The sequence below is a fragment of the Rattus norvegicus genome, chromosome 15 (genome assembly GCF_036323735.1).
Source record: "Rattus norvegicus strain BN/NHsdMcwi chromosome 15, GRCr8, whole genome shotgun sequence".
Classification (NCBI taxonomy): Eukaryota; Metazoa; Chordata; class Mammalia; order Rodentia; family Muridae; genus Rattus; species Rattus norvegicus.
The window spans coordinates 551,540-575,789 of NC_086033.1; the positions used below are offsets into that span (position 1 = coordinate 551,540).

Genomic DNA, 24,250 nt, shown 5'->3' on the forward strand with positions numbered 1-24,250 from the left:
GACTGTCCAGAGTGTCAACTGATCTCTCATCTCCTTGAAGAAAGTCCTGCCAGGGTTCTGGATCCCCTTGACGTGATGGATCCCTACAACACAGAGCGATGTCTCAGAAGTTTTGGAGGAAAATGCAGAGCCTGGCTTTGTACAGAACACAGATCTTACCAGCACACAGGACAAAGCCGCCCTCCATGTTCTGATCCCAAGGCTGTGTTTGTTTTGGGCTGTCCAGATGTTTATCCCTGTAATAGTGGGACCAAACCAGTACTACACACTGGCTTTTCACTTTCCTTTTTCAGTTTTTAATGTTTTTCTTGATGCATGCCTAGGAGCTTGGCCTCCACATCTGAGTCCCTTTTTACCTGCCTGATTATTATAGGTGAGACTATTAAGGCTGGAATATGGAATATGGTCTAGCTGGGGAAGGATTGGCTAAGTAGCCTAGATTATCTGTAAACAACTGAGCTCACTGGCCAAGTACCACATTCATTTGATGAATGATAATTTCTTCACAGCTCTGGCTGTGTACTTTATACAGGCACAAAACAGTTAGCAAACACAAACAAAACCAAATGTGAGTTACTTGTACTGTTGGACTTAATGATACTTGTACAGTTCAATCCCAGGAATGACAGGTGGTTGGCAATACTCAGCTGGGCCTCAGCACCAAAGTGGTCAGTTCTTTGACTCCAAAGTTTCAGATCTCAGTCTCTCTCCTTAGGACCAAGCTTCCTAGACAAAATCCTGAGAGGCCAGAGGGGCATAGCTCTCTTCTGAAACACAGGTCTGAGCCTTAGGACACCAAAGTAATGGCATGCAGACAAGGTTATCTCTTCCTTTGTTTCATTTTTTAAATTAAAGAATATTTTATTTAAAAGTTTTAATTGAAAACAACAAGGTGTGTGTATGGGTGTGTGATATGCTTGTGAATATGTAGGCTTCTGTATCTGTGCAGATGGATATAAAGACCAGAGCAAAACACCCCGGTGCCTTCCTCCACATTGTATTGCCTTGAGAAGGGGACTCTCTCTGACCTGAGAACTGACCATCTTGGCTAGGCTGGCTTGACCATGGAGCTCCTGTGATATGCCTGTATCTGCTCCCACTCAGCTATGCTATGGAGCCATGCCTGGCTTTCTACCAAGGTATGCTAGGGATTAGAACTCGGTAATGCATACTAGCTCTTAACCTTTCAGCTATCTCCCTAGCCTCCAAATTAATGACTGTGAAAGTAAAATTAGGTGTGTCTGTCTGCAGGCCCATCATCAATGTATTCAATCAATCACCTATCCAACATATTGGAGCAAAATTGCAACTCATTGAATGTGTGTGTCCTCTTTTTCTTTCCCTTTTCTCGTAGTTCCTAATGAACTTAGTGGAACAGTTATTTCCATCACATTTACACCGTGTTAAGTATTACAAGTAATCTAGGGATAGTTTCAAGCCTATGGGAGGATATGCGTAGGCTTTCTGCAAGTACTACACCATTTATATAAGGTGTACAGCATTGAATTCGATGCCCACAGGGAATCTTGGAAGCAATCTCCCACAGATGCTGATGGACAATCGTAGAACAGTACATGCTTATTTTAGAATTCTGGAACATGTTGGATTGCTGAGAAGTTCCAGTTTAGGATATGGAGTTGGCCTACACTCAGTGAGACTTCAATATGAAGGAAGATGTCTTTAGGATTCTTCCCAAATGCTTGGGCGTTGCTGAGGACTGCATTGCCTACAGTCTACCTTATTTACTTCAGGCACACACTCCTGGAGGAATTAAATAAGCTACTTTTACTAAAAATTATGGATTTGTCAGCTAACACCATGATTATTCTAAATTGGGAAAGGGGTAATATCTCTTTGGTGACTGCTGTGCGCCAAGGTTGACTGGACCACATGAACATAGAGAAGCCCGAGTTTGAATTCTATGTTGGCTCACTCCCCCCACTTTTCTCTGTTTCTATTTTCTTTCCTTCTTGGTCTTGAGTTCCTCACTTTCATAATTGGCATACATATTTGCTGTTAGGTGTTTTGTACACTTTTTGGTGCCAGATTAAACCCTTGTAATGCTGAAGTGATATCTTAAGATAGGGGGCATGAAACACATGGCCTTGCTTTTGCTTGTTAGACTCAAAAACCTAAAATCAATATAGATATTTTATTTCAAGGTTGACAAATGTTCCTGTTGTGAACATGCTAGGCTTTGTGAACTATGCAGACTCCATGTTAACTGCTTCATCTGCCATTTTGATTTGAAAGCAGCCACAAACACCCACACTGCACGTGTATTCCAATAAAGCTTTATTGACAGTAGCAGGTGATGGGCCCATGTGCTTTCTTTCAAAAGCAGCAGTTTATCCCCTTACTTTATAAAGGAATCAAAAGGTAGGAATATTCTTATAGAATACAAGTAATAGTAGTGGAAAATCCATTTACAAGGAAGAAAGATGTAGATATACTCATATATATACACACACATGCACACACACACAAAAACATATAAACACTTAGAACCTTCCACAATCTCCACAGAAATTTCATTTCTAAATGGTTACATTAATTTCCATTGATCTCAGAGGAACCATCTCTCTAAGAAATCTAACACTAGCCACAAGACAGGGTCTGAGCTGTGACTGCATTGCCTGGACCTCCTGTCAAACCTATGACTGATGCCGCGTTTTATGATTCTCTTAAAAGACTGATTTCCCCAACACAATAACTGCCTCCTTGGGCAAAGATAAGCCCTTAGCTTCATTCATTTTAGTTTATTTCCCTGCTTGCATACACTGCTGCACTTGAACATTACTCCAGGAAGCATGCAAATATAATTCCACCAACTGAAAACATTTGCTATTCGCTCCCACGTCTAGGGGCGGCTTTATCAATGTATGGAGAAACAAAATGCCAGTCTCACCCTTTATCATTCTCAATAGGTCATATGGGTGGCATTTGACACATTATGTACCCAGTCTGGGCCATTTTATTTTTATCTTCAGGGGCTCGAGAGACAATACATGCTCAGCTTGCCTTTCAAGCAGAAGTCACCCCGTTGGGTTATTGGAGTGAAGTAGCTGTGCTGTGCTTGCTGAACTGTTTGAACATGGTACTCGATCGGTGAACCCAAAGATGGGTGCACAGGGGCACAAGGAATCTGTTGTGTGACGTGTGTTACTGTCCTTCATTACTTACCATTGGGGTGGGGGGAGGGCTGCTGATGCCGGCCATGCTTCTTGTGTGTATCCTCTCCTTTGTCAGTGGAGCTTGGTGGCAGATTTGCACACAGTATACATGTCCATTTTCTCCTCCCTTCCCCACATCGATCCTTTATCCTTTCATATTTTTGGCAAAGCTACATAAAATTGTCACAGCATCAACTGTTACTTTATAGGGCAGAAAGAATAGGGGTGTTTTGGGGTTGCATTATGGGTAGTGATGTGTTACTGCTTCTTTTCTGTCCTGTTGAAAGCCAACAGGTTTTATTGGCATGAACACCCTTAAGGGGGGAGGGCTTTGGGTCAAATGACCCCCTTAGTAATTCACTGCTAGCACTTAAATTATACCTATTTTATCCTGTGTTTGTACGTTGGTATCAGTCAAGAAATCAGAGATGATATATTGCATTTTTATATGATTAAGTAACTGTTTTGACATTGATGGAAGAGGCACCAAAGTTATGGCACTTGTTACTTGTGACCTAGTACCATTTATTCGGATGGAAGATTACGTCACAGGAGCGGTTGCACTGAGCAGGCTCCCACCATAGGGAGCGAGCTGCCTGTTGCTGGAGATGTTCACAGTTGTCTTCTGACGTAACTACCAACAATTGGCCAAGCCGAATCCTCATTGCTTTAATTAAGTGGAATTGAGTGCAAGAGATGCTTTGGGATTAAAAACGATTCTCTGGGAACTTGAACAGACTTCATTTCCTATCTGATCTGGGAGATTGCCCATGCATATCAGCCTATAGATGCCCGCAGAGGCATTTGGAGCAGAATAAAATGATTCCATTTCCTCATAAACTTCTAGCCCATTTTTTTATTTTTTAAATTGAAAAGCTATATCCATTCACTTATAATATCCTGGGGGCAGGGCATGCCACACATTAAAGTCAGAAGAAACCTTTAGAGTTAGCTTTCTACTTTCTGTTACCATTTAGGTCCCTGGGATTGATCATGGGTGGTCAGACTTGGTGGCAAGCCCGTTTACCTATGGAACCGTTTCACTGGCCCCAGCAGCTTCTGTTCTTATCTCCCTGCTGGGCCCTTCTCCCATGTCACAGGGGTGACACTGCTGAAACTACCCAACCACATGGTTATAGCACATGGGCCAGAGTGGCTCACTGCTCAGTTTGTATGGCTTAGGAGCAAAAGTTAGTTTTTCACATTTTCAAATTGCTTTAGAAAAATCTAAAAGGTATTTTGCAACAGGTAAAAAGTATACAAAATTCAAGTTCCATTGTCCTCAAAATTTAATTCTTATAAAGCCATGCAAGTTCATTTACCTCATGTCTGTGGCTGCTTTTGTAACACAATCCTGTGAAGACGTGAGAAACATCCACGGAGTCCCAAACACTCACCAGACTAAAACCAGTTACTGTTTGACCGCATGGTGAAAAAGTTTGTCGCCCCCTTCGAAACTGGTGAAATTCTTTCCAAAGAATTTGCCCAGTGCACAAGGTAATAGACAGGATATAACATTTCTGCAGTCTCTGAACAATGTGCCTATATTACTCCTGTAAGCTCAAGTCAGTCTTAAGTAGAGTAGGAAGAGATGGGGGTGAGTGGTCCCAGGCTGCTAGCAAGTTCGTTGTTTGTTCTTTTAGTAGGTTCAGCCTAGGGCCTGGACACAGTCTGTTTCTGAGATCACCATAGCGAAGTCACCCCTTGCACCTTCTCACATGACCACCCTCCTGCAGTCTGCTACCTGAGGCCCTTCACCAGACCTCCACAGTACCGTCCTTCCCTCTCCCTGACTCCTTATGTGAGGGCTCTCCTGATGCAGGTCTGTAGGGCAGGCACCTCAGCCTGCACTGGCTGCTGGCATGAAAACTAGCACTCAGTGTACCCAGCTATCCAGTGTGCCCTGTAAAAAGCCCAGCTGCTAATTTTACTAGCCAGCAGGTTGGCTCCTCTGGTCTCCCCAGAGCATATGGGAAAAAGAAGGACAGACTTAGAAATCAGACAGTTCTGGAGAAAGGAAGATCCTTATGACCTGAGAGTTTCATGCTGGCCCCCCAGACATTGTTCTGGTACAGTAACTCCTCTACTTTTGGACATCCAAGAGAATGGTGGCTGGGTAGGAGTAGTACTTACTTGTCTTTAACTCAACCACTTGCCTGTCCAGCTCTCTGGAACTAGTCCCCACGTGTTTATTGTTACCATACATTCTAACGGAATGTTGCTTCCCACCCTACTTAGCCTCTGTTGGGTTGCAAGCTAGGCGTTCTGCCCTTCAAGTAGGAATCTGACTGGTGTCTGTCCACTTTTCAGCTTCTCTACTCACTTGCCAGAGCATACCAGGAGGTGATACGGAACACTTTGTAACAACAAATATTCTGTATTCCTGGCAAGGAGCTGCTGTAGTGTGGTCCTTGGAATACAGAGGGCCTCTGTGTGGATTGTGGCTGAAGCTGCAACCAGACTGCTATCCCTGTCTAGCCTCTCCTCAGGGCTTTCATTCTGGGCCAGTAGCTTCATCTTTTGAAGCCACAATTTCCTCATCTTGCTGGTGGGGAGAATGTCAGACTCTGGGTCTTCCTGTTGTGGCGATAAGTCATTGATTGAATACATGTCAGAAAAAAATGCATCTTGTGTGGCTCCTATGGTTTGTGTTACCTGTCAGCCCAGGCATCATGTTATAGTAGGCTGTCACAGAGAACAGCAAAGGCAGAGGGAAGAACAAATCCTTTCCTGGGGTGAGAGAGGAAGAGAAGGGGGGCAAACTTGAAACCTCTCTGAACCTAATATTTTCTCAGAGGACCAAGAAGCACTAAACAAGGCTGCTGGATGATTCTGGGTCTAGCTAGTCATCCCTAGTGTGGGTATAATGTGGGTCTAGTCAGTCAATGTTTGTTCTGTGCACACCCTCCATTCAGGTCCATCCAGGGTCTGGCCTTTCTGAGACTGGACTGGCTCATGCCAGCCTGACTCATCATTGTCAAACTGGCCAGAAAATTCTCACTTCATATACTGCCTTCCTGAGTTGTACAAGGGCCAGAGGCGGGGTTGTATTCGGCTCCCTAGAGCTGTCATTGTGGGCAAGTGTGTCACAGGAAAACCTTTGGCAGGATAACAGATTAGTCTCATGGAAAGAGGATCAAATACATTCTCCACGCCCAGTCTTCCCTGGAGATAGAGTGAGTGTGACAGGGTACGTGGCTGACTTCAGTGGGCTTGTCAACACCATATGTGAGGTATGTGTGACAGCTATTTTGGTGGCCACATAGCCATTGAAAAGATGTGGGTGAACATAGTATGTACATGGACGTGTATAACCATACATGTGAGACATGTCCCCTGGGCTCTTTCAAGCATCCTGCACAACTATTAGAAATTAGCCACCATTCAAGGCACCAGACACCTGTTGTTTCTTACAGACTAGAAAACTCTGTACAATATAAAAGGTGCAAACTGAAAAACAGGATGGTTGGATTGGCTTGGAGGCTGTGGCTAGTCCCTCGAGCAGACCTGGGACCTCAGTGTTTCTAATTCCAGTCTCAGATTCCGTGAGTCCCTGCTGCTGGATCCCAAGGGCCAAATAAATATGATTTTATGACTAACATCAGCCGGCCTTCTGCTTTACTGCCCTTATGCCTCTTTTCCTTCTTTCTGGACCAGTAAGGGCTGGTGCCCCCTGGAGGCTTAGAATAGAACGAGCGATTCGGAGCTTTTCAGTCAGGGCTTGCAGTGTTTTCCCACCTTGCTTCCCAAACCCTTAGAGGTTTACATGTGGCTATTTGTGAGAAAAAGAAAATGTCTTAGTGGGCTGTGACTGTCCTTAGAACCTCCATTCCAGCTGCGAGGAATTTTAGTAGAGAGACTCAAAAATAGAGACGGTGATGGTGGTGAAGTCGCTCACACTAGGGACCACATGCAAGCTGACACTTCCGAGTTTAGTTTGCGAGGCTATGTTTAGGAGGAGGCAGACGGACTCGTGCCTGTGGGCCCTAAACACTCCAATCTGGAGGACTAGAAGCCCCATTTAGAGAGTCAGGTTCCAGAAAAAGGCATCTTCCAGAAAAGACAATTTTAGGGAAATGACACCACCCAAAAGCCACCATTTGGTTCTCAAAACTTTATTTTTTTTAAAAAATAAGAATTGTTCTTTCTACTTTGGGTAGAGAGAGAAGGAAGGGTTGCCAGTTGCTTCTTGCCTGTCTGTCTTAAGGAATCAGAACACTCATAAACTTAATTAAATGCACCCAAGCCTCTTATGCATCAGGGTTCTCGTTTTGCCCATCTAGTTAATTTTAGTTAATGAAATTGGCCATGTACTGGTATGGACAGCCTGGGGTAGGAGAAGCCAGAGAACTCTCAGTGATAACTTGGGTTACTGTGTGAGCCTGAGAGGACATGGGTTTTTATTTAACCTGAGGCTTCCAAGTTTCCTTACATCTATGTGCCTCCACCCTAGGCAAGCAGACCATCAGGCCTTTCTTGTTTGCAAGAAATGGGTTAATCCAGAAAGTAAATGAACTAGGCACACTGTCTCTTCCACAGGCCTGGAAGCCCAGGATCCAGTAGAGTAACAGAGAGGGTCAACAAACTCTTGCTGTAGCCATTGCCTCTGCCAGTTTTTCCCTGTTTAATGTCTCCCACCCCACCTTTTTTTGTGACTGTGGCTAGAGCAACTCTCCTAAGGAAGGTAGGGAGGAAGAGCTCACTGGGGAGTAGAAAAAACAATCCACATAGTTGCCTGCTGCTATAGCAATAATGCTACAAAACAGGCCAGATCACAGAAAGTGGGGATTTCAAAAGGTAATAGTTGCCTGGTTTCTGTCTGTCACCAAACCCTGCTAGATCTGTTGGCCTGTAAACTTTGTTTTGTTTGAGATGGAGTCTCCCTCTCAGGAGCCCAGAGTTCATCAAGTAGGCTAGAATTGATGGCTATTGAGCTCAGAGATCTGCCTGTCTCTGCACGTAGATGGTCAGAGAGCAGTCCTGACCATCCTTCTGGCTTTTGGAGAAAGGTCTGGATGTGATGGATTTATTGCAGAGTCTATGCTGAACTGGTTTTATGGACTGGATACTCAGAGAACTACCTATCTGTGTTTCTGTCTCTGCCTCAAGGACAGTTGGCAGAAGGAAAGTTGTTGCTTTCGTAGCTGTTAGAGAAGCTACTGTAATTTTCTGTCTTCCCTCTAAGTCAGGATCTGGGTAACTTAATTTCTTAGCCACCTCAGAGTTTTCCAGAAAGTTTAGATCAATGTTCTGGAGAAGCTTGCCTCATAACCACAGTGACCCGGGTTTAAGCTCTGGGACTAACATAAAAAAGCCCGGTACTGGGGAGGCAGAGGGGCCACTGAGAGGGAGACTCCATCTGAAACAAAACAGAAAACAAAGTGTGCCTGAGAAATGACATTTGAGTCTGTCCTCTTTCCTCCACTAAAGCCTATTTCCCTGCTTGCTCAAACCCACATACAAAACCAGATCTCTTTTGTCCAAAGATGAAATTAATGGTGAACAGAGAGCCGTGTGCTGTAACCTTCTTAGGTGACATTGAACAATCAGGACCTCAGAGTTTCCATGGGTAAAATGGTGAGTGTCCAGCATTTATGAGCAGTCTGTTCCTTTGCAGGCTCTCCAAGCTCTGGGCTCCCACATCCACCTACTTACAACAGAAAGGCTAGCATGAACTTGCCTTTCTTAAACCTATAAGGCACTTGACCTTGTGTTCAGCATTGGGAAGGGTGCACATTAGTCTTTTTCTTAGCTGTTGGTCCCACTGAGAGGATGTGAATAGATCTGGGAAGTTCCTTCCTCCCCTTCCACACAGATTAGTGAGTGGTCTTACATCTAAACGTCTTCCTATGGCTTACAAACCTGAGAGGTAAGGCAACTGATTTCCACTCATCTCCTTTTCTCAACTGAATCTCTTTGACAAACATACAAAGAAGGGAAGCATCTCTCTAGAAGGGACTGTGGCTATAGAGTTGACAGGAGGAAGGATACCATGGGAAGAGGGCCTTTGTCTTCTAAGTCCAAGGAGTTAGTCTTTCTTTAGATGGCACAGCCTTGGAACCTGCATCGAATATTATCTTTGCTTTGCTATGATCAAATCCCTGGAAAGAAGTGACTTAGTGGGGAAGGACTTCTTTCACACTCATGGTCTGACAAGCCAGAATCTGTCTCTACTGTAGCAGGGAAGCCTATAGTCCCTGGCTTATCACAGCTGTGGTGCCAGTGCACGAGGCTGATTGTTCACAGCTCAAATGGATTGAGAGACAGAGCATGTGGGCCAGAAGGGGCTAGGTTATAATCCTATCTACAAGGATCTACTTCTTCTCACCAGGCTTCAACTCCTCAGGTTCTACAGCCTCCCAACACAGCATCCCAGATGGGGAACATGCACTCAAAACATGTGCTTGTGGGGACCACTTCACCTATCAACCTGTAATAGAACCCTTTATTGAACCATCTTCACAGAGTCTGCCTTCTCTAAGGGATGCTTACTATGACTCTGTGTGAAGTATGACCGTTCCGTTGGCCTACAATGATTTGAAGGGATGCCCTTCCACCACCCTCTGTGTTAGGAGACCCCAGGTTACAGATGTCCCTTTCTACCATGGAAGCAGTCCTACAATACTTGAAGGGTTTTTTTTCCTATTTCAGAGGCAGAAACTTCTCTGTCTTTGCACCTATGAACAAACCTTTCATAAATGGCACATTTACTTAAAACAATGACTTCCAGAGGCAGGCGGGAACGAGCAAGGAGCTGGAGTTGTTACTGTGGAGTAAGGTAGCACACTCAGGGGGCCTAGCAAAAAATGAAACCCTACCCAGGCTATTTCCCAAAGTTATGTCAGGGTATCTAACACTGTGGGTGATCTGTGCAATTCAGATTGCAGTAATTTCCCAAATGGAACTGCGAGTTAACTTCCTAGATGAGCTGAAGAAAAACAACTGTAACACGCCCTCGGTGGGCTATTTCAAGTGTTTCCAATTTAATTAACGGGATTCTAAGCAAAGACTGTCCAGAATCTTGGGAAGGAAGGGCTGTCCTTTCCTGGGTCCTCAAGGATGAAGCATTGCTCTTTGTCTGTTCACTTTCCCAGGTTCTTTGCCCCTGAGAGTTTGAGCACAGGATTTCCACAGTCCCCTGGCCCAAAGGGAGTTGCACTCTGGGGCACATGGCTATATTATCGAATAGACTTTGTAGACAAAACTCAGCAAGGCACTCAGAAATTTAAAAAAAAAATACATATTTTTCTTTCTCCCTGGACTAAGATGGCGAGATCGAGATAGGCGGGTGGGAGTAAGAAGTTATTTCTCTTTCGTTTAAGTTTGTTTCTGCTACAGCCTCTGGTCCTAATAATTTCTGCTGTGGAATTTAATTTAGTCAGACTTGGATTCCTCGTACTTTTGCCAAAGGTAGTATATTCTGGAGATCTGAAGTGACAGGAGAAACAGCCCCCACTTCCTGCAAGATAATTTTGTGTACATTAAACAGACACATTAAGCCATTTAGAGGAGAGGTGTTTGTTCTCAGGAGTCTGGAAAAAAATCTGAATTTCTAATTCTGGACTCTTTAATAATTTTCAAAAGAACCGAGGGTACTAATTAACTGCCTTTGAACTTCCTTAGGCTGTCATCTATGCCCCGATCTCAAAGTAGGGATAAAATTCTCTACGTCTATGAGATTCTGGGGGGGGGATGTCATTGAACAGAGTTTGGGGTGAAAACTAATATGAAGGGGGGGGGGAAATGCACAAGGTCACATTTGAGCTCCCAGCTTTGAGTCAAGAGGCTTTATGCTGTGTATTTTTTCTACCCTATTTTCTTTGCTAAGTCTTGGAAAGAAGGCCAAAGAGAAGGAAACAAAGAAAACCAATAAAAATACAAAACAGCAACAGCAAAATGGAAAGAGCTTGGGACTTCATTGAGGGTGCCTAGGATACAGACATTCACAGCTCAGTAACGAAGAGCCTACCAAGGCTCTTCACTCAAGAATGCGACTGATTAGTAATTTTTGTCGTGAGAGAAGGCTGGAAGGTGGCCTGACCAGCGTTGTTGTTTCTGCCTTAGCTATTTGAGACCATGTCACTTGCATTTCCTTAATGTTTAAACCAAGGTTTGCCTAAAGTCATGCAGGTCTTCCCAGGTAGGGTATGGACTAGAACCTGTCTCCCAACCAGATTTAGTATAGAGATCACTCAGATCTGTGGGGCAGATCTCTCAGAGAACCAAGAAGGTTGTCAGCTTCCTGTGTGAGCCTTTTTCTTTCTTTTCTTTTAAGATCTCTTTTCATACTGCAGTCTGACTTGAGATTTTTCCATCTGGAGATTTCTTTTTAGTGTTTGGAGGAGCAAAGGGGGTGGATTTCATAGCCACATTGCTTCGCCAGACAAACAGATTTGTGGGCACAATTTTCCAGTGTGCCGTGTCCACTCCCCAAATCCTCTTAGCACCCAGCACGAGCCAGTCCAGCCCTCCTACTACAGAGTTCTCCCAGCCCACTCCTGGGGTCCATTCTCTCATCTCTACAGCTGCCTTGCCTGTGCCCCACTCCCCCAGCACCATAAAAAGCTTGTGGGGGCTGATGACGTCATGGTCTTCCTTCATAGCCAGTACCTCCTATTTCTTCCTGTTTTCCCCGCACCCCCGCACCCCTGCACCGTGTCCTCTCTCTTCAGCTATTCATGCTCACATCTTAATGGCCATGCCTACAAAGATAAATACATTTTTGCCTCTGACCAAAAGCAGTTTCTGGTCTGACTTGAATTTCAGAATCTGCCTGAATTTGCAGGAAGGAAGCAGGGGCAGAGTCCTCTGTTTCATCTGGGGAGCCATAAAAGTTTGCTAAGAGTTTATTATCCCCATCAAGATGAAAATGGAATTCCAAGGCTTCAGATATGAAAGATAAATAACCAGGCAGGCTTCGGCTTCCGTGAAAGCCAAGTTCCCTTTTCTGGTTTTATGACCCTACCTGCTGTGCCCTCACCTTGGCATTCATTTCCTGGTGATGTCAGACAAAACCTGCTCTGGGGATTTATGCAAAATTGGGATAGAGCAGAGGATTTTAGGCTGTTGGCGGAGTTTGCAAGAAGGAAGACTGCTCATGTTCTTGGACTATAACTCCCACCCAACCTCAGGTCTTGCTCTTCTCTTCTCAGTTTGATGGGAATTGGAATAGAACGCCCATTAGTTGGAAGACCCAGGATGGCTTAGAGTCTAGGGTTGTGAATTATCCAGTCTACGAGCAGAAGGACTGCCTGTAAGTTCCACATCTGGGGCAGAGTATCGTCTATATTTGAGGTGTCTGAGAGTCTTTCTCATGTCTGACTCTCATGAGCTGCCAGCAAGGGCAGCTAGGAAAGCTTCCTCCCGCTTCTGCATGCAACTCTAGTGCTCAGAGACTCCACAGCTGCAGTGGGCCTGCCCTGTGCCACTCTGGGTGGACAATGGCAATGCCAGTATTTCTCCTAGCGCTTGCTTCTGGTCTTTGTGATTGGCAGAGACTGGTGTTGACCTATCAGTTCTTAGCTGTAGCCAAGTGCTATAGGTTTGCCTTCAGTGTTCCTTTCATCACGGTCCTGGATGAACCCCTTCACTTCTTGCTTTACTCACCCTACCAGACCATGTCATGTGTCTCAGTGGCCCCACTTAGTGTCAGCAGTCCATTTTTGTGTATCATGACTAGCAAAATTTCCCCAAATCCAGCTTTGTTTATGTTTCCCGATTGGCTTTGTGTAGACTAAAGCTCAGATTCTTTATAAAAATGATCAACGCACACCCTCTTTCTAACCATCCTCCCACCTATATCCCCTCATACACTTTGTGGGTTCAAATCTGGCCTCATCTTCAAAACTATATTCCAGGTGAGGAAGCCAAGGCACAGGGAGTTTTGAATATCCTAGGGAAGATCATGTGTCCAATAAATCTCAGGACTAGCATCCTGGGGTAGAATGACATCTATTCCTTCCCCTCCTGAAATCTACAGCCTTGTCTATAATTTACCTGCACACATGTGTGTCCCACAGGCTTTTGAGCCAGACAGTCTGACCTTGACTCTGCCATGTACTAGTTGGGCCAGGGACAAAAAACAAAAGTAGCTACTTGACAGGGTTATTATGAAGATTAAATTCCCTAATATTTGTAAAGTACTTAGAACAGTAGCTGGCACAGACTAGGTATTATATAATTTGTTTGTTAATCAAATATAGTAAGTTGTAGATTCCTTGAGAATAGGAAACATGTTGTTTGTTTTATAATTCCCTTTTTCTTATATGGGAGATGGGAGAAGAGGGGATATTTCATCCTTGTATCCAATGGATCTATTTGGATGAACCAAGACTTCTGCCTGGCAGTTGCTGGCAAACACAGTGCAAAGAGATCTTATCTCTCCACTCAGTATAAGCCAGGGTTAAGAATGCAAGAACACGAGTGATGGCAACTGATGAGTCTGTCCCCACAACTTCACATTATAGTGAGGAAGCCAAGGCACAGAGGGCTGGCATTGATTCCTCCCCCTGCTTCATGTACTTTTCTTCTGTCAATGAGTGGAAGAACCAGACCCAGTGCCACAGGCCTGCTGTCCTAACTATATGAGAGGCTGAGGTAGGGAGATTCCCAATTTCATGGCCAATTTGGACAACTTAGTGAGAACTGTCTCATAATAAGAAGAGAATGTTAGAGATGCCATTCAGTAGAAGAGTGCTCCCTTTGGATCATGCTGTGATGCAGTGTGTGTGTGTGTGCGTGCGTGTGTGTGCATGCGTGTGTGTGCATGTATTAGTGTGTATGTATGGTCTGCGTGTATGGTGTGTATGGTCATATGGTATGTGTTTGTGTATGTGTGGTATGTATATGGGTGTACACATGTTGTGTGTTGTTTATATGAGTGTGTGTATGTTGTATGTGTTGTGTATATGTGTATTTTGTGTGTTGTTTGTGTATGTGTAGTGTGTGTATATGTAGTTGTGTATGTGTAGTATGTGTGTGGTCTGTGTGTACATGACTGTGAGATGGTGTGAGTAATGAGTGTATAGTGAATGTGTGTGTAGTGTGTATGTGTGGTCTATGTATATGTGTAATGGTGTGTGTGTGTGTGTGTGGAGAGAGAGAGAGAGAGAGAGAGAGAGAGAGAGAGAGAGAGAGAGAGAGAGAGGGAGAGGGAGATTGGGAGGAGTGAAAGATACAGGATATTTGGGGAAGCATTTGCTCTATAGAGAAGAGTTTTCATGTTAGGTTGGGTGACAGCCTGAGGTCATAACCACTTATTTAGTGGGACATTTTCTGTAGTGGAGACTTAGGGTAGCCTCCCTTCCCTAAGCTGCCTTCCTTCTATGACCATATCCAGATCCCTCCACCTCACCCCCTGCTATCATTATTTAATCCCCCCAGCCATGTCCCTCTATGGCAAGGCTAGTTTTATCTTCTGTTCCTTTGAGTCATTTCCAGGATAAAATGTGGATGCAACTGTGAATAGAAAGCTACGTCATCCTTTCCTCTTTCATCTGCTTTCATCATAATGGGCCCATTTGGAAGGTTTCATAGGGACAGACACAATGCTCCTCCACTGGGCTCCATCAACCACTGAATGATCAAGGTGCCCAGGGAAAGCTCTAGAGTGAGGCTAGCTGGTTTCCATGGCAACTGCTTGCTCAACCCTGCATGCATACTTCCTTCTTTGCACGTAGGTGTGTGTTTGTTTATTATTGGCGCAACCTGCCAGTGCCCCAGCAACTACGTAGGTGCCATTTCGACTTCCACCTCTGAGGTCATTCTCAGTTTTGACATAGATTTTCCCCCACCCCCCACCCCCAAGTGGTGGTGGAGGCATGAGTTATGCTTGCCTAGAAAATATTCTCCTTCAAGCCGTAGACCTCGTTTCGTCTGTTACCGCAATAATGGTGATCTCTGGGGGTGTTGGAGATGCCGTTTTAGAACCTTTAGAGTCAGACATCATCTTGGCTCCCGTATTGAGTCACAAACCGGCTGGAGAGCTGATGTTGACGCACAGGCCTGTACAGTCCTGTGTGCGTTGCTGTTCCCTGGGGATGTCCATGAGCTGACAGTAGACAGGAACCAGAGAAACCTGGACCTGGGTTATTCCCCTAGGGTGACTCTGAGCATCTGAGGGATGGTGGTCTAACTTAAGATGTCCTGGACCTGGGAAATTTAGCATGACTGTGAAATAGCACATATCTGATTTGATATAGGTTCTACCTTAAAATGATCACATTTAAGTTAGGTTAGTTAGGTAAACCATATGATCATCATTTTTCCAAATTATTAAAAATTTCTTTTATTCTTTAATAATTTTATACATGCATATAATATATCTTGATCATACGCTTCCCAACTCTTTCCTTATAACACTCTAGACACTCCCTAAAACATCTTTTTTCTGTCTTCATATTCTCTTCTCTTCTGTTTTATTTATTTTTTAAAAACTAACATATTTAGTCTAGTTTCCTTTTACTTTTAAAAGATGTGTCTCTTAAGTAGATGGAGGAATGATTAGGCAAATGAGCTATATTATTTAAATTAAATTTTATGCATATTCTACCACAGGAAAATAAACATGTACATATGTGTGTAGACATATATATATATTGTAAAATATATAAAAGTTTTTCAGGAGAGGAACCACTTCCTCCAGTCGGCCTTTAGAAGCCTGGATAACATTTCTAGAAGACTCCAGCATACACTCACATGTAGCTCATGAACCAGATCTGCGTCACCAGCCTGACCCTTAGTCCATTGCTGACAAATGGAAAGGGGCACCGAGGTCGGTTGGCCTGACTGACTGAGGTTTACCTAGGAGCAGTTCATGTTTTTCTCCATTACCTGCATCCCTGAATAAAGGAAGAAGGAAGCTGGGGATGAGCTGTATCAGAGGCAGGTATCAATACGCCCTATAGCAGTAGTTCTCAACTTGTGGGTCGCAACCCTTTGGTGTTGTTTATCAGATATCCTGAATATCAGATATTTACATCACAATTTATAATAGTGGCCAAATTACAGTTGTAAAGTAGCAACGAAGTAATTTTATAGTTAGGGGTTACCACAAAATGAACTGTATCAAAGGGTCACAGCATTAGGAAGGTTGAGAACAACTGTCCTATAGGAAAATCCACAAGGAGGTTAATGTGTGTTAGTGTCAGTGGACACAGTTTGACTACTTCTTACTCTACCTAGAGTTCAATATTAAATATCTGTCTATAATTATATCATCAGTAAAATGTAAAAATAAGTGCCTTGCAGGAGAATATATGATGAGCAAAGAAACAGACAGAGACAGACAGACAGACAGACACACACACACACAAACACAAACACAAACACAAACAAACACAACCAGAAATATGGACTTTACGGCCTACCTTGCTGTCTTATGTTTCTTTTGAGAGCACTAGTTCATAGCATTTACAGTTGAATACAAAGCCCAGCTAGCTATTCTGCCTCAGTCACAGGCTCTGTGGCCTTGGACCAGCTGCTTTTCTGAGTCTCAATTGCTTCACCTTGTAAAATGGGATTAACAGTAGCAGCTGCTTCATGAAGCTGTCAGTGGCTGCTTGCCTGTCAACACATGTAAAGCACCCAGGAAAATGTGTTCATGTTTAACACATATGAACCAAGATCAGTGGTCACCTGGGACTGCTTTGGGGATCAGTGGTCATTCTTGAAGTCTTGCAGACCTCTTTAACTTGCCTTCCATGCACCTCTGGCTGAGATGTGGAAGACTCACCCCACAGAAAGCATTTGGTTAGACATAAGGAAGGACCCTTGGCATATGGTTTTCCAGTTGATATCCCAGGAGAGGGATTTCCCCCTTAACATTAAGGCAGTTGTGTGGAAGAGAATAAATGGGGAAAATGGTCTGTGAAGAGAAAGCCCTTTGCTGGCTGCCACCTCAGAACGGTGGGAATTGACTGAAATTGAGCTGGCCACAGCATTCACCCAGCTCCAGGACGGAAGGCTTTTGTAATCAGCTTGCCTATTGGTCTTGCACTCAGAGCCCCACTTTAAGACCTATTTTTAGGAGTTAGTGTCTGTCAGGAGAGGATTTGGAGAATCACTCAGGGAATGGGGCAGTCCTGGATTTAAAGTCCTTTCAAAGTCAACAATTGTGATGAATTTGTGACTTCTACTAGTGTTATTCTGTCCCAAGGGCACACACGGAGGGCTCGTTAAGAACCCCAGGCAATGCAGTTCTTGTGTGACTTGTTTTCATGTCATCATTAGATCAGAGCAAGCTATTCACTTCAAATCTCTGCTTGTTGTTCAGAGAAATCGAGCCTGGTGCTACAAGGTTCCACAGAAACACCCATGATTCCACTGTGCTTTATAGGGAAGGGCTCAGAGTTAGGGAGAGGGTGACATGTCTCTGTGCACAAATTAAGAGTATGTCAGAGGACAATACAACATAATACAGATCTGTTATTTGATTTGTATACATCCTTCCATCTTCTCTGAGTAACTGTTACTACTAGCTAACTACTGACCATGTTTGCTATAGTACTGAATCTGGATGACAAGTGCATTCTCTGTGTTACCCTCATTTTCTATTTCACGTGTGTGTGTGTGTGTGTGTGTGTGTGTGTGTGTGTGTATGTGTGTGACATGTATGTACATATATGTATTTAATATATGTTGATGTGTGTGTGTTCCAGTGTGTGTGTGTGTATGTGTGTGACATGTATGTACATATATGTATTTAATATATGTTGATGTGTGTGTGTTCCAGTGTGTGTGTGTGTGTGTGTGTGTGTAGACCTGAGGTTAATGTCTGGAATCATCTTCAATTGTTTGCTTATTTACTCTTTCAGTTGTGGTCTGTCAATCAAACCCAGAACTCAGTACTTTGTCTAATCTTGCTGGCCAGCTTGATCTGGGGATTCCCTGTCTCTCTTTTTCTTTTTCTTTTAGCTGGAATTATAGGCAGGCCTACCTATCACTTCTGTGGGTTCTGGTGAATCCAAACTCCAATCTTTATGCTTGGCAGGCAAGGGCTCTAACCACTGAGACGTCCCTGTAGTCCCATATTCCTCCCCAGTCTATGATGTCTACAGGCAAGGCCACCAGTGTGGGTGGCTAGCCAACTTGCCTTAGTAGTGTTGGTCCCAGTGGCAATGCTAGCCCAAGAGGGCGCTGGATGCTCACTGGTAAAAATGGCCCCTCATTACAGGATGGGACACAAGGTGAGGCACCACCAGCCATTAGCTGAACAAAATCTCAACAAGGTTTGATCTCATTAAGGAGGCAACAGTCATGCTCTCCAGCTACAGATGAAAAGTCTGGCTGGGGACTTTTACTGATAAGCTTTCAAAACCTGAACACCCTTCAGGATGTTGTGTTTTTCCCCTTCATATGTGCCTGCCTGGTTTTCTAATTACAGCTTCTCTAGAAGCCTTTCTCTGTACATTCTGATCCCCCTTTCTCTTATACTTATCACACTTCTCATTGTGACCGTGTGTGTGTGTATGTGTGTGTGTGTGTTGCCCTGTTGGTTCTTTTGAGACAGGGTCTCATATATCCCATGCTGGTCTTGTGTTTGCTTTGTAGCAAGGGGTGGCCTTAACTCCTGATCTTCCTGCCTCCATTTCCCAAGAGCTAGAACAACATGCATATATCACTATGTCTGCTTAGTTTCTTTTTCTTTATTTTTTCCTCTTTCCTCTCCAGCCCTCTTAGTGCTTTGAAACTGTTCATGTAAGTGAGTTCCTCTGTGCTTACTAGGTAGAGGAGTATTTTAGATTTCAAGGTAAAACAGCTATTGACTTTAAAGTCTGATGACACCAAGCCATTAGTTTGCTTAGTTAAAACCCTTCTGATTGCCCATTGGACAGTGGATTGTGATATGGTGAGAAGATCTAGAAATACTGTTTCCCTGTGTCTGGTCTATTGCAATTCTTGGTTATCTGTTTGTTTGTTTATTTGTTTATTTATTTATTTACTCAGTCATATTTGATGTGTTTTATTTGATATTTTTCTTTATTTACATTTCAAATATTATACCCTTTCCCTATTTCCCCTCTGGAACTCCCTCATCCCATCCCATTCCTCCTTTCTTACCCCTTCCCTGCTTCTATGAGGTGCTCCCCCACCCACCCACCCACTTTCTCCCCCCTCAGCATCCTGGCATTCCTCTACACTGGGGCATCAAACCTTCACAGGACCAAGGGCCTCTCCTCCCATTGATGCCAGACAATCTGTCCTCTGCTAACATATGCAGCTGAAGCCATAGGTCCATACCTGTGTACTCTTGGGATGGTGGTTTAGTCCCTGGAGCTCAGGGGGATCTGGTTGGTCGATATTGTTGTTCTTCCTATGGGGTTGCAAACCCCTTCAGCTTCTTCAGTACTCTCTCTAACTCCTTCATTGGGGACCCCATTAATCAAACAGGGAAATCATTAAACGTGTACTGTTTTCTACCCTGTCAGGAGAAAACCTTGCTATTCCTCACATAGATGAAATATGTGACTCTTCCTTGAACCAGGGACTTCTGATTAGAAACCAGACAATTACCAAGGATGTCAGAGCATCTTATTCTGGAGTCTGTAATTGAACAATAAAAATGTATATACGCAGAGACCATGGAATAAGACTTTTAACTTGAATCAGAGAGTGAGAAGAGCTATCTCTTACAAGATGGCCCAGATGATCTCATGATGAATAATGGCCCTGTCCTGAAATTGCATCCTCATTGCCAAGCAGTGGCTGTAGATTGGAAGGTGAATGGTGATGATAACTGTACTTTGCATTTGCATATAGCATTCCTCCCAGCCACTTGTTAAGGCAGTTGTGTTCATATATGGCAGGTGAACATTCCAAAGACTGATGTCTCTGGAGGTAGAGTCATGAGAGAACGCCAACACTGGATGTATAGTATTCACATGGGTCTTTATGGAAGGATCCACACGAACTATCTAGGAAGTGCATTTTTCCTTCTATGAATTGCTGGCTCAGTGTTGCCCTGGACTGTGTGGACTTCGTGAACCAGAGTGCTCCACGTGGAGGAGTATATAAAACATTGACAGGAGGCGGCTTATTTTTTTCAGGTCTTAAGTGTTTTAAATGCTGAGGAATTGTGCAACCTGAAGCCCCTCTGCCTCTATCTGCCTAGAGATAGCAGCTCATCTTTTGTTCTTTATGGTAAAAAGGGGGTTATGGGCCTCTAAAGAAAATAGTTTGTGTTTCCTGTGCTCTGTGAACCAAGAAAGTAATAAACTTCTATGAGGGCATTACCTTGTCTTTCCCTCAAGTAAGCTAGGAGCTAACCATTCCCATGTTCTCTATGCAAAAGGGACCTTAGCATCAGAGTAGCTGAACAACTTGCTGAAGTTTACATGGCAATGTAATGGTCTGACTTGATGGCCTACACATCTTCCCCCCCCAAACCAAAGCTTCTGAAGTGACGATTTTTATACCCTTAGAGGTCGGAGACTCTGTGTAAACTGGTAAAACTCTAGCTACTTTGAATAAAGAACTGGAGTCCACAGAAGCTGCTCTCCCATCCTGTGTCCCACTCCAGGAGTTCTGTGAGACCTCGAGCGCTTCAACAATGTGCCCAGGATACTATGCCAACTCCAGAAGTCCATCCCATCTGAGCAGACAGCATGTCCACTTCCTAGGATAAGCCTTTCTGATTCATGCCACTGCTTCCTTCCTGAAAAATCTCAAGTTCCTCTTTAGATAGAAGCAAACATTCAATAAGGATTTTCTCCAAGGTCCACCTCTTCCTTTTATGAGCCAACTAAAAGGCATCCCTGGGCGACTCTGTGTCTTTCATGGAAAGGGAGCCACCCTTAGTGAGGTGTGCATGGGTACTGCCTCAAGGCCTATGGTAAGAGAGAAAGCTTTGAGGTGAGGTGGGAAGTGCTGTCTCTGTGTAGCTGAAGGTCAGGGTAATGTGAGTCAGAACCTCTGGAAGGTCAGCAGATTCAGGCACACAATGAGCCCAGGAGCAAGCTGTTCTGGAATGTGCTTTGGACAGATTTGCTTAGATCCCATTAGCCTGCCTTCTCTCCAGATGTTTCTATTGGAAACAAAAAATTTCTGGCTCTTCTGATGTTGGTAGGGACCACATGCTCTCCTGAGATGGCTATTCAAAGAATCCCCCCAGTGATGTTTGACATTGTTTACTTTTACCGATGATACCCGGCAACCTCTGACTCCTGAGCCAGGGTATGTGGAGATAGTGCAGGGCCTTGGAAGGATTCATAGCCATATATCCCCCTGCCCAGGGCTGACTCTCCTTGCTACACATGGAGATGAGACACCTGAAGCATTTGTAATGGAGAAAGTATACAGAGCCTGAACTCCATTTAGAATGTTCTAGACTCAGTAGGAAGACAGATAAATGGTGTCTGTGTTCCCAGAGTTGGATTCAGGCTGCCCTCTGGTCACAGCATTGCCATATGTCCCTTTGCTTACCCCACTTTCAGCCATGTTAGGAGAAGAAACGTCTTGAAGATGCAGAAGACACGACAAGTTACTGATCTTGAGTATTTGCAATTAACAGCAGGGCTCTTGTTTTGTACAGTTGTTCAGCACACAGATACAGACCAGGTGACTTTTGAAAGGCAATCTCTGAGCAGAGATGAAAGTGGATATTTATTAGAGAATCCTTGTTATTACTCCAACGGGGGAGGGAGGACAATGTGAGATTCACACAGAGGCCAAATGTGATGCAGGGTTGAGAAAACCTTCACCAGTCCCCTGGAGAATGGGATCTCAAAGGGTCTGTCAGTGTAATCACACATGGCCTGACACTAAATGTTATCTTATCCACAATCAGCAGTAGGAGATAGGTTCCCCCTTAAGGATGTGGCCTCGATTGAGCATCTCTCTCTAACTGAGCCCCACCAATGTTTCCTTGGAAGGGGCTTGGCCCACACTAGGGTTTTGTAAATGTCTCAGTCAGTATGCTTGTCTGAGAGGGGCCTGTAGAGCTGTGGCTCAGACCCTGGCATCCCAGAGTCCCAGGCAGAATTATGCAAGGCAGCATCTCAGTAAACCCAGGCAGGTATCAGATCTGCAGCTGTCAGTGGGTCTCCATGGTTGCCTTATACTCCTAAGGAAGTAGGTGAGACTCTGCCGTGTTAGGCTATGCCCAGGAACCATACAACCAGCTATGAAGACCTCAGGGTCCACATTCACATCCCATTCTAAAGGCAGTTTGCTTTCCCAAGTATAGAATCATCTATGGCATTGAGGGAAGAGCAGGGGTCATTGTAGGGATCATTAGAGTCCCCCAACTGTCCCTTGCCACCTTTGCCTATCTCCAGTGTCACCTCTGTTCTTTGCCTCAGCAGTTATTACATGTGTTTCACCTCTCTCCATCCTCCACAGAGTTCTCAGTACTTCACCAGCCCACCTGCCTTCTATTTCACGACTTTCTTAGCACTCCTATGTTGGACATAGTTTTATTCTAATTGCTACACTCTATAAATACCACCAAAGCCTCCTAGGGGACTGCATACTCTCAAATGGCAGGGCTGTTGCAAGTGTATGGTTTAGGACTGTGAATCTAAGGAAGACACAGTGTAATCTTTCTCCTGGGAATCTGAATGTTGAGATTTGCTATCACCTAGCAAGCTTCAGGGCTCGTGGAAACCCCCAGCAGCTTCCCATAGAGCTCAGTATAATATGGCTTCATATCTGTGCCTTTAGGGCCCGGTGTTCCCTCTGATTCATAGATCCATAAAAGGACATACTGTGTAGACAGGCCATGCATGACCCAAGATGTCATGGCTCAGTATGCCGTGGTCTAGGTTGCCATAGCCAAGAGTACCAACAATCATTGGATTAACTAAGTGGGAGGGTGGCATTGATATCAATGAAGCCAAATTTGGGAAACATCCAAAGATGGCTTTGAATTCAAGGTCTTGCTGCTATCTCACCCTTGTGACCTGCCACTTAATCGCATGGCTGAGGATGTGTTAAGAGCTGGGGAAATGTATAAATGTTTAGAGAGCAGTGAGCTGCAAACTGTAAATGGCCATGGCATGTTTATATGAAACTGGCAGCTCAGAAATGAGACACTAATAGCCTTGTATTTTATTGTTATTTACTTTTTGGTAGATAGAATTACCAAACTGATGGATAGAAGGATTATTCGAGTTGTTAAATATTTGGGATTTGCCAGTCTTCTGCTGTAACACCTTCTGGCAACTACTTTAAAGTAAACTCAGACTAGCTGGGAGCTGTGGGTTGAGAAAGGGAGGCTGTGGCTGGATACCAGTCCCTTCACCTTACTTGTAACACTACCTTTTGAGAAGGCAGGACAGAACTTATTGTGCCTGGAAGAAGGTTGATCTCTACTAAATGAGTCCTCAAGGTTTGGTGGTTAGAAAGGTGTACAGAATGGAGAAACTAAATATACTGAATTAGCTGCTGACATACACAGAGGCCCATTGGTCCCTGTGTCTGTCCCCTGTCATCAAGAGTACTTCCTATGTCTTACCAGGGGCTTTCCACTATGGTTTTCTGGACGTTGTGTGTGTCTCCCTCCTCCCCTACAAGGCTTTTGGCTGTGGCTCCTTCTGTCTGCTAAGGAGGTTTGTTGATTCATCTATAAATAGTCTGGGTTGAATCAACAAGGGTGAGCTCAGAATGGCAACTCTTCTACCAAGGCTTTCTGAGCCACCAGCTGCAAACTGAGGTTCCTCTTCTAAAAGTCACCTCTGTCCATGAGAGAAATCTAGTGGGAAGGCAGTAACCCTTGTCTTCTTTTAGTTGAATGGATTAAAAAAATGGAGAAGTGTGCAAGTGAAAAGCCAGATGGAAGGAACCATGGAAAGGAAGGGGTGGGGCTTGGACCTAGCTCAGAAACACAGTTTCAGTCTTCTTCACTCATCAGTAATTATGCTGTTATTTGAGGATTAAGTGGGGTACATGCTTGTATGTCTAAAGCTATGTGAGTGTTAGCTGTTGACAGTGTTGTTTTGGAAAAATCACTCTAGGAGATGCTCAATAGTATGTGGAAATTAATTTCACATTTGGCCTTGAAGATTCCCAGGACATTTACAGTCTCACCCAGACTCTCTCTCTCTCTCTCTCTCTCTCTCTCTCTCTCTCTCTCTCTCTCT

At 44.2% G+C, this 24,250-nt stretch overlaps 1 protein-coding gene across 35 annotated transcripts in view; it reads left to right on the forward strand.

Moving 5' to 3' along the window:
* Kcnma1 (potassium calcium-activated channel subfamily M alpha 1) overlaps positions 1-24,250 on the forward strand; it is a 706,053-nt gene that overhangs the window by 200,475 nt on the left and 481,328 nt on the right. The window contains exon 3 of one of the 35 annotated variants that reach the window (XM_063274726.1): positions 1-24,250. This exon is cut by the window's right edge and continues 20,411 nt beyond it. The exons of the other annotated variants lie outside the window; for them this stretch is intronic. Coding sequence (XP_063130796.1) covers positions 1-300 — 300 coding nt within the window. The 3' untranslated portion in view covers positions 301-24,250. 35 annotated transcript variants of the gene reach the window in all.